This window comes from Pagrus pagrus, assembly GCF_965226575.1.
Source record: "Pagrus pagrus genome assembly, chromosome: 20".
Lineage (NCBI taxonomy): Eukaryota > Metazoa > Chordata > Actinopteri > Spariformes > Sparidae > Pagrus > Pagrus pagrus.
Window position 1 is genome coordinate 23,841,907 of NC_140207.1, and position 14,320 is coordinate 23,856,226.

The following is a 14,320-nucleotide window of genomic DNA, read 5'->3' on the forward strand; positions in this document are numbered from 1 at the left end:
TTTAAGAAAAAAAACAAAATGCTCCTCCAGCCTCATGACTTGAAATTCAAAATTTTAATCGCTCTGTGTTTCGCATACAGTATCTTCTGTAAATAAGAGTTTTCAGTCTTTAGTGTTCTCAAGGTTTGTTTGTCATTTTAAAACAACAGGGTTGTACAACGAAATGCAAGTTGCAGTCCCTTTATGCTATACAATATACTATTTTTTATGGAGTGTTGAGGATGAGTTCAAGAGACTCACAGCTGGGGGATGATGGTAGCAGATACTCTGTATCTGTTGTCAGATGGCAGCAGGGTGAACAGCTGACAGCAGGGTGACTGTGGCTGGGTGGCTGTTGTCTTCTAGTATCTTTGGGCTCTGTGCAGACATCTCACTTCACCGACATCTGTATGATATCTGGTACCATCTACAGACTGATGTCTGTAGATCTGTGAGTTTGTGATGTTTCCAGTCAAGATGATTTTTATTGCTGCTCTATAAAAGTTGAAGAGAACTTGGCACAGGAATTTAACCCTCTTAAGTTTCCTTTATGATCAGTTTGTTTATTCAGTCATAGATAGTGATCTTTCTCTTCTGATTAAAATTTCTTCCCCACTACAAAGCACTAAATAACTCTACATAACTACATAGTGCACCTTTAATATACTGTACTACTTATATAAACTTTATATTAATATACATTACAGGCTAATGAAAGAAACTCTCAATGAGGGAATATACAGAGATACAGATGCTAGCGGAGTGGCAGTTTAACTGGAAGATGATGACAGGGCTTAGACTCACTATAGACTAAGCTGTCAGCTGATTTAGCAAGTATCGTCTAGTTACACTGCCATTACTCTGGTGGCAGACCCAAACTTTCACAGTCAGTGGAAACAGAGACGTTTGGGTTGATCCCACATGGCAGTCCCCCCCTCCGGCAGATCAGAGTTGTTTGTATAAATGTGTGAAACACTAGTGAGAAAGTGGTTGTGACAAAGGCTCTGGGGAAAATAACAGTAACATACCACTTTAGTCCGACCAGTGTAGATGTGAAGGTCCAGTCAAGTAAATGAACCTGACTGGCATTACTCCTGATGATTACAACAGCAACAAACCTTTGATTAAGGATTGGTTGTATTGTAATCAGATGCATCATTTACTACATATCTGAATCTGATGAAAATATTCTCTCAGCATTGACCCTGTATATATCTTAAATATGTCATATTAAATATAAAATAAATAACTTTGAACAAATTGTGGGTGCTGTCAGCCTATATCTACATGTTTTGGTGTGTAAATGATTCATACTTACCAAAAGTTTTGGAATTGGTCCATTAGATCACCTCAGCTGACAGCTGCAACATGGCTGCAACTGCTGCAACGTAATCCTTTGGGGCAACTCCGACCAACAGTGACGTCCACTTCAAGTGAATTTTAAAAACAATTTGGCTACTGACAGACAAGTGTCTGACAAAGTTGCTGAAATAATTCATACAGAATCATAAGGTTGTAACCTTTTTAGACATTTGTTTTAGCACTTTGTGCGGGATTGCTAGCCAGGTTCCACTCTGCAGTATTGATTTCAGACTGTAACTGGACTCAGCCTATAGTAATGAAAGTGTTCTCATGAAATTATATTTCAACCATTTTCACGTAGAAATATAAGCAAATTTACATTTTACATTCAGTAGATTAGTAATTTGGCCAATATTAGGTACTAAAACCTGCTTATTTTACAGTACTCTTAGACAGTAACAACTGCCTGCTAATTCATGACCAGTAGATTATAATTGTTGCACATGAAATAAGAGGCTTCCCCTGGCTGATATTCCTCCTCACTGTTTTCTCCATCTGAGGCCAAATACACACTGAGAATGAAACGATGCTTGTTCGCCTGTTTCTGCTTGCTAATGGCAGAGGCATCTATGTGGTCAGCAGTGATCAATGAGACAGGAAGGAGAGACGGATGCATGAGAGGAAGGGATAAAAGGAGTGAGGTATAGACGAGCGGGAGTGATGAAACAGAATGTTACAGTCAAGCAATGAGGAGATTTTCAAGAGTTGAAGGACACATATTAAAGCATTAGGGGATTGCAGGCTGGTATTGGTGCATGTGTCAATATTCAAAATCTCCTTTTGAGCATTTTCATGCCAAGATAATGATAATTCCAAGTGGGCTATTACAAAATTGAAAGGATTACAGTTCATTGCTGGCAGGTTGGACCCGCAGTTAGATCATATGTGAGACTAAAGTACCTTGAATTCAGTCTAAGAAGCAAGCATTTAATGCTTTGTGTGATCAAAATGTCCGGTCACAAAAATGTTGTTTGACATTACAAGTTAGAAAAATTGAAATGAGTCAGAAGGCCCCTGCATGGGAGCCAAGGTGTGTTCACAGGGAGCTTCTTTATTGACCATCTATCTATCTATCTATCTATCTATCTATCTATCTATCTATCTATCGCACCCTGCAACTTCAAAGGCAAAACACATCCTGATCACCGCACACACTTCAGCTTCTAAAGCTTTAATGTTCAGTGAAGAACCTTTTGAACTATTCATCCCCCGTATGTCCTCTAGCCAAAACCCATCTGAGCCGCTTTTAAAGCAGGAAAACACATTCTCTGGTTGCGTAACGGTCATTTTTGTCCTGTGGGAGCACAGAGGGACATTTTCTTCCGCTGTCAGCGCTTTCACTGAGCTCTAATTAGAGAAAGACAATGAACAGAGCTGGATGGTGACCATTGCTGGCAGAGTAGTGGGGAAAGGATAACAATTAGGTCCAAACTAGTGTAGATTTATAGCAACAAAGTGTAATATTGTGAAATTAAAGCTTGTTATTGTAGCAATTGTTTGTATTTCAATAGCAGAAATATCATGTTTATATTATATGAGCATTGTACTTATGTCCTGTTTCTTTGCATGTACTGCACACGGTATGTTAATAAAAAGGTCCTCATTTATCTTGCCTACACTCATCTATCCCACCAGAGGTGACATGACTGAGTGATAAGAAGGCTAATGTTGATGAGAGGAGAGGCCAAAAGCTTTTAGATTCTGAGGAGGATTGAGAGGGAGGATCAAGGCTGAATGTTCTTATCAGAGCCTGAGCTGTTCATAGGATCTGCTTCAGTAGCACTGAGGCCAGCAACAGCATTTGAGTGCAGCCAAAATAGTGGGCATAGTGATGCAGAGAGGTAGGCACATAAATGGAAAGCCCTTGAAGTTAATGGCACATCCTCTCATAAGCCTTAGTACTTGTGCTTTTTAATTGCTGTGGCTGATTTTTAACAAAACATTCATGGTCTCAAGAAGATGAATCTTGGTGACATTGGCGACCCTCTGATAAATCTCCAGCACCACCGGGTCAAATGGTCCAAAACTATCTACCCTACCAGTATCAAAAACTAGATGCTGAATTGCATTAAAGGAAATACTTAATTTTCACAAGAAATATTTAAATCTGATATGTTTTCAATATGATGATTCTAATTTAGATGGCAGTATTGGTCAGACTGCCCACCACTTTGGTCCAGGCTGAAGTATCCTAACTGCATTTGGTGTAGATATGATGAGATGAATTCTGATGACTAGTGCCTAAAACAGGTTGAATGATTTGATTTAGAAGAATCTACAATGGATTAGCGTTTGATTTGGTACACACATTCATGTTCCTCAGAGGATGAATCCTACTCACTATGGTGATTAAGTCAAAGTTTTAACTCAACTAGTGAAATATCACATCTACTGTGTTGTACATGGATTGGTATTATATTTGGTTCTTATATTTAAGGTCCCCAGAGAATTAATCCTATTGACTTTGGTGATACCATGACTTGTCATTTAGCAGTAGTAACAGGTTTAATTTGTAGTTTTAACTGAAATGTCTCAACAACTTTTTGATGGACTGCCATGAAATTTGGAAAATTTCCCCTCTCCATGCACCTTGGAAGTAGGGGAAGTTGTGCCAGAAACCCTTACTCTGCTTCTCCCTGAAATTTGGTACAGATATTCAAATTGGCCTCAGGATGAAATGTTATCACTTTGATGATGCTCTGACTTTTCATTTGGTGCCATCATCAGAAGTCATTTTAATTCCCCCAAATACCTGCAGTTCTACTGACATTCCCATCAGCCTCAGCTGCACATGTGTACTTTAGTGTTAAGTAGCAAATGTTGACATGCTAATGTGCTAAATATATAAATAATAATTTATAACAGCGAGTGTAAATCTTTTTTTCCTACTCTTAAATAACTTACTGAAACCTTGCACTGAACTAACAAATAAAATACTTTTGTACTTTATTTCTTGCCAGACCCCTGGCAGCACTTCTGCTCATATTTCCTTCATATAAAAAAAGTGCAAAGAGAAGTAAACATCTGTATGCACACTTCCTACAAGATGGCAGTTTAGCTTTCAGCTCGCTCAGGTCGGTTGAAATAAACCCACTCAAATTAAATAACTTCAGATATAAAGGTAATGAAATAGGAGATGAGTGGACACTGAAGCTGGAGAAACACCAAAAAAGCACTGCACTGAAGGATTGTACAGTTCTAATGTGTCTTGAAGAAAGCAGAAGAAGAGGCTACAATGGTCGAGGTATGCGAACACGACGAAAGTGAATATGACAGTGACGCAGCGAAAAAAATGGACCAAGCTGAAACGCTGAGACCGGGACTTGTAACATTGGTAAAGATAAAAGAGACCTCAAGCGGGAACTCTGTAACGAACTGATAACATTTAAAGACGAACTTAAGAGCGAGATGAGACAAGAAATATGGGAAAGAATGGGAAAAGAGGGGGTTGCTGGTGGGCGACAAAAAAATCCATTTTGACCACGACTACCCCACCAAGATTGTCCAAAAATGCAAAATGTACCAAAACATTAGGAAGACACTTCAGGAGAGGGGCATTTCCAAACCCCATTCACAAAAATTCAAATCCATTGGAATAATGGCGTGAAGAGCTACGACAACGCATGGGATGCAGCGGAGGACATGTAAGCAAGGGGCTTGGCCGTGGATGTACCGAGTGATGACTTGGGGCTTATGGAGGGGTGGACCCGTGGCGCCTGGGGATGGCAACGAGCAGGACGTGGCGGGTCCAGGCAAGATGTGGCGGAACAGCGGGCAAAGGAAAAGTTGCAAGGATATCAGAAGAGACCCCCCTGATAAAACTGACGCCCTGATAATAAAAGAACTAACAGCGCTGCAAGATAATATGGTCGGCTTCATTTATTTGACTTCAACATTTATAAAACACTGACAGGGTGTGCGAGAACCAGCAAAGGTTGGACTGGTCTAGGCGGGGTTGACACCGTTAAACGGACATGGCTCTGGGTCTAGGGATGGGCCCTCACAGAAGAGGATTTCCCATCCACCCACCAACAGGGACTTGGGGGAGAAGAGAAGACTTACCCCCATATGGAAGTCCTATGTAGTTAAGTTTGGTTTTAAAAATTCATATTACAGTTCATATAAACAAGGACGTAAAAGAGGAGTTATGATACTAATTCCAAATAAAACTACATTTGTATTAGTCAAGGGAAAACTAGAGACTGAACCTGTCACATTGATAAATGTATATGCACCTCCAGAAAGCAATAAGCATTTTTTCAAATCCTTATTTTATGTTATAGCAACAGAAACAGAAGGTATTTCAATTTGTGGGAGGACTTCAACATAGTCATGAACCACTGTCTAGATACAACTAGTTTAAAAGGAAATAAAAAACAGATGTCAAAATTTGTAGAGCTATCCTTAGAAGAAATGGGAATGATAGACATCTGGAGGAATCTCAACCCCCTTGAGAAAGATTTCACACATTATTTGGCAACACACAATGTACAGTCAAGAATTGATTACTTCTTTCTAAGTATAGGTGATAGGTGCAGAGTGTCCGAGTGTAAAATTGGAGGGGCAGATATATCAGATCATAACAGCCTGATTTTAAAAATACATCTAAATGCCAGAAAAAGACAAACAATCTGGAGACTTAATGTAGGAATAGAAGCACAATTTGACAGAAAATGGGAAAAATTGATGCATTTTTTCAAATAGCATGTCAACATTGTCATTGTGAGTGTTAGCATGCTCAATTTAGCATTTAGCTCAAAGCGCTTCTGTGCCTAAGTGCAGCCTCAGAGAGCAGCTAGCATGGCTTTCCTCTAGCCCCTCTCATAGACTAACAGACAGACTGTAGACAGAAATGTACAGAGCGCGTTCATGCTCCCACAAGGATGACCCCATAGTTTTAATGGGACCTTTACTCTTCTGCCACTCTCTGGTCAGGTGTTTTTTGTTGTTGTAGTTTAGTTTTGTTTTAACAAAACTTCAGTACTCAGTGGTACAGAAAGCAGGGCCATCCATCCAGCTGTTGTTCATTGTTTTAAATAAAAATATAGTATAAGAAAGAGGGGAATAGAGACCAACTAGAGACCATCTTGCAGTGGCATCACACCAGCTGCCAGTACTCAGTAGTCATTAATAACTTAATACATGGAACCACACCTATCTATGAACTTGGCTGTCATTTTGATCTTCATTAAACAGCTGTTCGCATCTTGGTCATTTGGGACACTATCGCGGTGACAAAATCTGTCCACAGACAAATGGATGGACGGACAGACATAAAAACAACTGCCAGTCAAAACTGCCTCTGGGTGGTTCTTTTTACAAGAGGTGTCTCCAGGAACACATTTTGCCATGATAGCACACGCACGCACACACACACACACACACACACACACACACACACACACACACTTACAAGGTGAAAACATTAACAGCTTAGGTTGTTGCCGCACCTAAAGGGGGTGGGGGGGGGTTACAGACACAGCACACACACACAGAAAGAGAAACAGGAGGGAGGAGAGGCAGACAGAGAGCCGCTACAGAGACAACACACTGGGAAGGTGAGAAAATGAGTGTAGAGTAAGCAAGGTTAAAGTCTCATATAGAGCAGGCTCTACAAATAACCTGCACAGGCACATTAGAACTACATCCATCAGTGCAGTTGGAAGAAAAAAGACAAGCAAGTGAACCTGCTACTAATCAAAGTGCCAGTTTGTCTGCTGCAACTGTTGCTGCTGCTGCAGCGTCTACTGTGTCTACAGTACACCACCACCTGGACCTACAACCCAGAGCTCTATGACACAGTTTGTGCAAAAGGCTATGTACTTAAAATTTATTTTTTGTAGCACTCTGTTCCATGTTGAGTATAATAAGCCATATAAATAATAAACATTTGATATACTGTATGTTTTGTACATTAGTAATTCAATTTACTTATTTTTGGTAATAAAGCAGCAAAAAATCTGAGGAGCCACTTGGGAGCCGAAAGAGCCAGCTCTTTTTAGTGAGCCGAGCCATCTCTTATAAGAGCCGGAATTCCCATCACTAGTTAACATCTACCCTGCCATCTTTCTCTCTGTCTCTCTGTGTGTTCCTGCCATTTCCTCTCAGTCCAAGTGTCACAGTATGGTCCCATCCTCCACCACTAGCCTGACAAATAAGCTATTGTGTTGCCATGTTGTGAGCCACTAAAACAGCTCGACCTGGCATGCCACCCCGCAGCTCTGCTCTTCACACAGATCACAGAGACGTGGTTGGATGTATCCTCCTCGACCCGCTGAAAGAAAAACTCTAAGACATATGTGGAAGATAAAATTAAAACTCCTTAAAGCTGGGGTTGGTAAGATTGGAGAAACCAGCAATAGCAAGCTACATTTTGATAGTATCCAACCAAATAAATCCCACCTCTTAACGTCAGGGCCCCCTTCAGAACCACTCCTCCGAAACACAACACACCTTTCTGATAGACACTGACTGCCCCGTAGCTCTCACCGGCCAGCAGAGAGATGTGTGTTAGGGGCTAGTTCGCTGTAATCAGTAATAGTATGATAGTTTGTATCTTGTAATGAGGACAGGATATTTGCATTTGATGTAAACACTTCATAAGATTATACACCATAGTAAAAATATATGTATTAGGGTTGCAAACAACAAGAACAATACCTCATGCTGATTTAGTTTGTCATCAGTTTTCACGTATTTTCATTGTCATTAAATCCTTTAGTCAACTCAGTACGTTTTCTTTAATGTTGCTCCTCAACAAGCAGCTGAATTTCTGTTCTGCTTCAGTCTGGTTTTCTTTTTGTATTAAATTAAGCAACTTGCAATTAATTAATCAATCTCTATTTGTATATTATAAATGTATCCGATGGTTGTTTCACTTCGCTGTTAGGACAGAATGAGGAAGCTGCTTGATAAACGTGTGTTATTGCTCAGGCTTAGCAGGGAGTCCAGCAATGAGACAGATTGTGCAGGATATGGGCTGTAACACATTCACTCATACAGCTTTTTCCAGTGTAATCCTCAGCAGTTTGACAAATACAGGCCCTGGGATGCACTTTGTGTTGTTTGAAGTTCTCTATAAACCATAATATCACACCACCCTGATGCAATCTAACCACCAATGTTCTGTTTTCCACCAATAACGGCCCTGTATAGACCCTTTTATTTATTTCATTTTGGAACTCAAGTCCTGTGTGACACATCTGAGTTACTGCGGTGAGCTGGGATGAGATTTAAGAACTGGAGGAGCTATTGGCTGCTGTTATAAAAGGAAGTGTATTAAAAGAGTAAGACTGATCCTGGATATAAAGGCAAATATCAGTATTAGAGCATTAAAACAAACGTATTATATATATTATAATACATTTTTAATTGCATATCTGCATGTTTCTGTATGAATATGTACACTGCATTGACTGCAGACTCATGGATGTTAGCGTTGGACACAGTGTTGGCCGAACATTTCTTTATTTTATCATTCCTCAGTTTCAGGAGCTGGATAATAAAGAGGTGCAACAGCATACAGTAGGAAAGACATACAGTACGTACAGCCACAACAGAAGTAACACTAATACACATGGTAAATCATGTTACATTTATTAAACAACAATTCAAGGTTCATTTAATTGTCATTTCTAAACCACAGAGTTGTTCAACAAAATGCAAGTTGTAGTCCCTTTATGCTACACAGGAAAAGCATTTTTTTCTGATGTTGAGGTTGAGTACAGGAGTCTCACAGCCTGAGTGAAGACGCTGCTCTGTAGTCTGGTCTACGGCAGTGGATACTTCTGTATCTTTTGTCAGACAGCGGCAGTGTGAACATAATAAAATAAAAGGCTGGTCGTAAGTGATGTAACAAGCTACACCTGAATGCACCATGAAGTCCCTCTGAATGTGTTAAACTCCAGCACAGACAGACAGCAGAGATAAATCTACGGAGATGAGCGACACCAAAACACGACAGAGACGCTCAGCAGAGTTTTTCATTAAAGGAAGCTCTAGCTACAGTTCAGATAGGAACACCAACGTTTCACATGCTCAGTCCTTAGTTTTATTCTCATACCATCCTTTCATTCACCCCTCTCACTCATGCACACTCATAATCGCTTCTCATTATTTCACGTCAGCCGGGCATATCTATCCAGTAGCACAGCGAAACACCTTTGTTCTTAGCCTATCATCTTGCTGCTGTCTTTTTAAATACATTTGTCTCCTGCCTCTTGTTCATTCATGCTGCTGTTTTGTGTGCACACTCCCCCTCCCCATCACCGCCCAGTCTTCGCAGATTCACCAGCTTCAACAGCTTCATCGTTTCATCGTTTCATCAGCCTATCTGTCTCAGAAGAGTCATCAGCCACCACCACCAGTGTCTGGACTCCATGGGGGGGTTGTTGCTGCTGCTGCTGCTCAGGGCAGATTCATTCTCACTTATCATCTGCTGTAACATGTTCTTTACTTCATTCACTAGTCTCTCCTGACTGAAATGACTTTCAATACAAACTGTCTGTAAGGCGGAGAGTCATATGAGATTTACTTCGACAAACAAAAATTATGCCCACATTTGGTGCTTGGTGGACTGTCTTTCTGACTAAGACATATTCTTACAACTACATTTACAGTAGTTGTAGAAACTGTGTACTGGGGTCCGTTTCACAAAGCAGGTTCAACAAACTCTGAGTCTAACCTTGAACTCTGAGTTGATCTACTCTGAGATAGGAAACTCTGAGTTTTCGGTTTCAGAACAGCTGATTTGAGTTAGTTTGATCAACTCGGAGTAGTTTCACCCGGAGTTAAGCGCGTGCGCCTCAAGTATAAAAAGACAGCATCAATGGAGCCCCGATTCGACGAGTCACCATGGCAACGGGGAAGAGGAGGGCTACGTTTTTCACCCCACTGGGCGTTTCAGGGCGAGGCACACTTTTCTGACCGCTCTGCATACAGTTGCCTTGCTCAAGTGCTCTGCATCTCCGACGTTGTATAAAAAACTCCCATTTGCAAAAAAACGCAGCGCAACACACACTATCTGCTGGGATGTGAGAGCATGACTTCGGTTGGTAATGTTGGAAATAAGGACGGATTAGGTTGTGTATGTAAATGATGGACTGTGACGTGAAACGGACCGCTCAAAAAGACAATTGTCTGGAAATGCAAGAACATCTATGCTCGGTCTGATAATCATCTCCCGACGAATATTTAATTCTCTGCGCAGTAATGCTGCACCTTCATCCACGGGATCATTATCAAAAGGACATGCCATGGTAGTGAAAATAGTCGCCACCTAATATAACTTCTAATGTAGGCCGACTGACTGATTTTTTTTTTTTTTAAACAGACGGCAGAACTATGTTACGCCAAAACTCGCCTGCTGACTGAATGAATGAGGAAATCAAATACCGTGTGGCTGAAAGAGGCGGAGACAGAGAGAAACTCGAGGTTTGGTGAGGAAAACCTGGTCCCGACCAGGTTAGAGTCATAGAGTATGTTACCATGGTAACTGACCGAGAGCTTAAGTTACCCCTCTCTGTGAAACAGGCTAGAGTTACCCCTCTTTCTCTGGTTTGAGTTACCTCCCTTTGTGAAACGGAAAACTCAGAGTTTCCCTCATTTCAGGGTTAACAGACTCAGAGTTTTCACTAAACCTGCTTTGTGAAACGGACCCCTGGAGAAAATGAGACACATTATGTATCTGTGACTTAGGAGCTGACAGTAACTTCTCTGCAGTGACATCACACTCTCTCTCTGCTCTCTCCAGCACTTAACTTACCACAGTGTCAACGACCACGTTCCTCCGTAGACAGCATGGCTGTAAATGATCTCGAGCTAAACTGTGTATTCAACGTCAATAACAATTTATTGATCAATAAAAATGTCTTGCAGTGATTTCGATTGTGGAAATGGAAAGCTAATTTTTTTATCTAAAATTGAAATTGTGACACCCCATTCAGCCTCTCAGTGTCAGAGATGAATAAGATGATGTGACATCCTGCTCTCTATATGGTACTTGCTTGGTTCAGAGGCACTGCATCAGCCACAGTAGTAAAATCTACCTTGTGTGTTATCACATTGGAGATGTGGGGGATTGTTCATGTAACTGAGGACTGACTGAGTGCTGCTTCATCTAATTTGCTCTCAAACACTGTCTGCGCCCACTTCACTGTTACTTTTAATTTACAGGGTACTAAGCACTTCTCTTTTTATCACCAACAGGAGCTAATAGAGTTCAGTGCATAACGATGCCGTATTAGTAAATGTCATATCAATTTCATAACCATATCCAAAAACCACATGTTTTAACTTGCATTGAGACCCCAGTTCAGCTTGTTATCTTTGAGATGTCCCCACTTTCATGGAGAGTGATGCTGTGTATGCTGCCTGCCACCCTGAGGCAAGACATGTCCCTGCAGTATGATTCACTTCATTTAACACGCTCTCCTCTCTCTGCCTCCAACCAGCTCATTTTCTCTCCTATCTCACCTTCCTTCTCTTTCTCTCTTTCTTCTCGACACCCACAGCCTATCCCGTACTGCTTTGTTGCAGGGGGCAGAATGATAAAGCTGAAAATCCTCTGTATACTACAAAGCAGGCTGTATTTTCACAGAAGGCGATCATTTCAAAGACAGTTAATTAAAGGCGCTCTCCAGCCAGCCAGCGTCAGCGCTCTGTGCTTTCTGAACTGAAGCCAGTAATAGAAAAAGGAGGGTGCAGTGAGGATGCAGGGGATCCTCGCTGAGTGTACTGCTCTGCATGGTAATGTAGATTGGTATCAGATTAGACACAGAAAATGTTTTTCTATGAGATAGACGATGCCTCTCCAAATATTTAAATGCTTCAAGTTCTTCAGCTTTTTGAGGATTAGGTGTCGTGCACCCTGCAAAACTACAGATTAGTTCGAAATGAACGTTTCTTTATGTTGCTTCTTGATATTTATTTAGGTTCAATTTTCTTTTTTTCTCTTGCCACAACACGGTATGGTCTGCTTAGGTTTAGGCACAAAACCCCATCATGGTTTGCCTTCAACTAGCATACCTGCTTTGGTCGCCACAAAAATGGCTGGAAATCTTGAACTACAGGCACCCGTGGCTTGTAATAACATGGCTGCCAGTATAGATAGATCTACAGCTCCCATTACAGACTGCCACAGATCAGGTCTGTCCAATCACATGAAGACAATATGATTAGAGTGGCTATATCTGAATGGCTTATTTAGGATAACTAGGAGATAATGCTGTGATCGTTCATCATTGTCTATTAAGTACAGGTGTGTTCTTTTCTTCACTTTGACTTGATGAAGACCATCTGGGGTTGAAACATATCAGTCATGTCCACATGAAATACAAGTACTTTGTCTTTTTACCATGTGCATAATTTAGTTTCTACTTTTGTGACTCTTTTCATTGGGCTGCACCAATGAGCTTGACCAGTTACACACACAGTGCCTGCAAACTGTTAGCATGAATATTTAAATTAGGGCAGAAAACAAGAGCAAAGCTGTTTTGTCGTCTGTAAATATGAGCAGTTAATGCTATTTGAATGCCATTCTCCTAATGCAGTCTCAGTCATTATCCCGCTTTGACAGAGTCATGTGGAGGTGTGGCAGTGGTAGGATACAGAGCTTCAGCAGACCTAGGACCAGCCGACCACCGGCCTCTTAACAGAATGTACATGAATTCATAAAGCAATGAGTGAAAGTAGCGCTCTAAATGTGACTCAGTAAAAGTATTGATTTTTCTACAAAATTGACTCAAGTAAGAATAAATGTGCTGCATTGAAACTACTCCACAAAGTACCATTTACTCAAAAAAGTTACTCAAGTACATGTTATGTTGTGAATGTAACATGTTACTTCCCACCTCTGGCCACATGTGTACAGAACGCTGGATGTGCTGCTATCGAGTGAAGTAATTGATGCTTCATTATCCTTCCAAAATTAGCCAAGAGTCTAAGGTATGTTTAAGGCATGAGCTTCCCAACTGAGGTAACAGCTGCTCCAGGTTTAAAAGAAAACTGCTGGCTGGCCCTATGGGAGTGCCAACATTAGCTTTGTACCATTTTCCTGTTCTTTTTTGGACCACAGTGTAACCTACAAGGCAAGTCACAGCCTTGGGTTCAAGAAAGGTGGACCCTGCTCAGGATGTCTGTGATCTTCTGGCTCATTAACGTTGGATGAGGGGAGACTGGTGGAGATAGACCTCGCTTTCCATGCCACTGTAGCTATCAAATGTAGCTGATGTGTCAGTGTTTCACTGACCCTTGTCTGAGTAGAGAAGATGTTTGTTCGTCATTTGCCAGCACTAACATCATACTGTGCTGTTCCCCTGCTGTCCGGCCAGTGCGTGGTTGGCCTAAAAATGCGTTTTGTGTGAGTGTTTGTGAGTGTAATTTCTCAATGTTAACCTTAATCTGTCTTTATCTTTTACAGTGTGTAGAAGCCAAAAAGTACTGCTGGTATTTTGAAGGTGGATACCCCATCTACTTCATGTAAGTACCACAATGTTTCACTTTTACAACTTGAAACCGGTAAACTCAAACTCTGCACGTGGCTGAGTTTCTTGGAATTTGGACCAATTTGTGCTACATTTGGATAGAAAAGTGGCTTCTTTATGGGCTGGTATTTAAAATAAAATGCTAAACTCTGCATTTCTAAGTGCTGTATCATAGGCAACTGGACATGTTTCAGTTTCTTGAAGACGTTTCACCTCTCATCAAGAGGCTTCTTCAGTTCTAACTAACTGGAGGGGAGTTACAGGCTTTTAAACTTTGTGTGGGAGTGTCCTTACAGAGTCATTAGGGCCTCTTGTGGGTCATTGACCCAATCAGCTTTCATGTGGGTTGCTAGTGCTAGGTGAGCCCAGGAGTGAATGGTTGTTAAGCTGTCTGGGGAGGGAACTCAGTACTGTATTGTAGGTGGGTGATAAGTAATGTCTTAGGCCACCTCCTCTGTTCAAAGACTGTTGTTCCAGTTTGACATAGATGTAGATGG

At 41.1% G+C, this 14,320-nt stretch overlaps 1 protein-coding gene across 3 annotated transcripts in view; it reads left to right on the top strand.

The window, feature by feature from the left end:
• vopp1b (VOPP1 WW domain binding protein b) overlaps window positions 1-14,320 on the top strand; it is a 43,463-nt gene that overhangs the window by 10,259 nt on the left and 18,884 nt on the right. For all 3 annotated transcript variants that reach the window (XR_014621212.1, XR_014621213.1, XM_084340958.1), the window contains exon 2: window positions 13,760-13,818. Coding sequence is in view for 1 of the 3 variants with exons in the window: in XM_084340958.1 (XP_084197084.1) it covers window positions 13,760-13,818 (59 nt within the window). In the remaining 2 variants the exon portion in view is untranslated. The remainder of the gene's footprint in view (window positions 1-13,759; window positions 13,819-14,320) is intronic.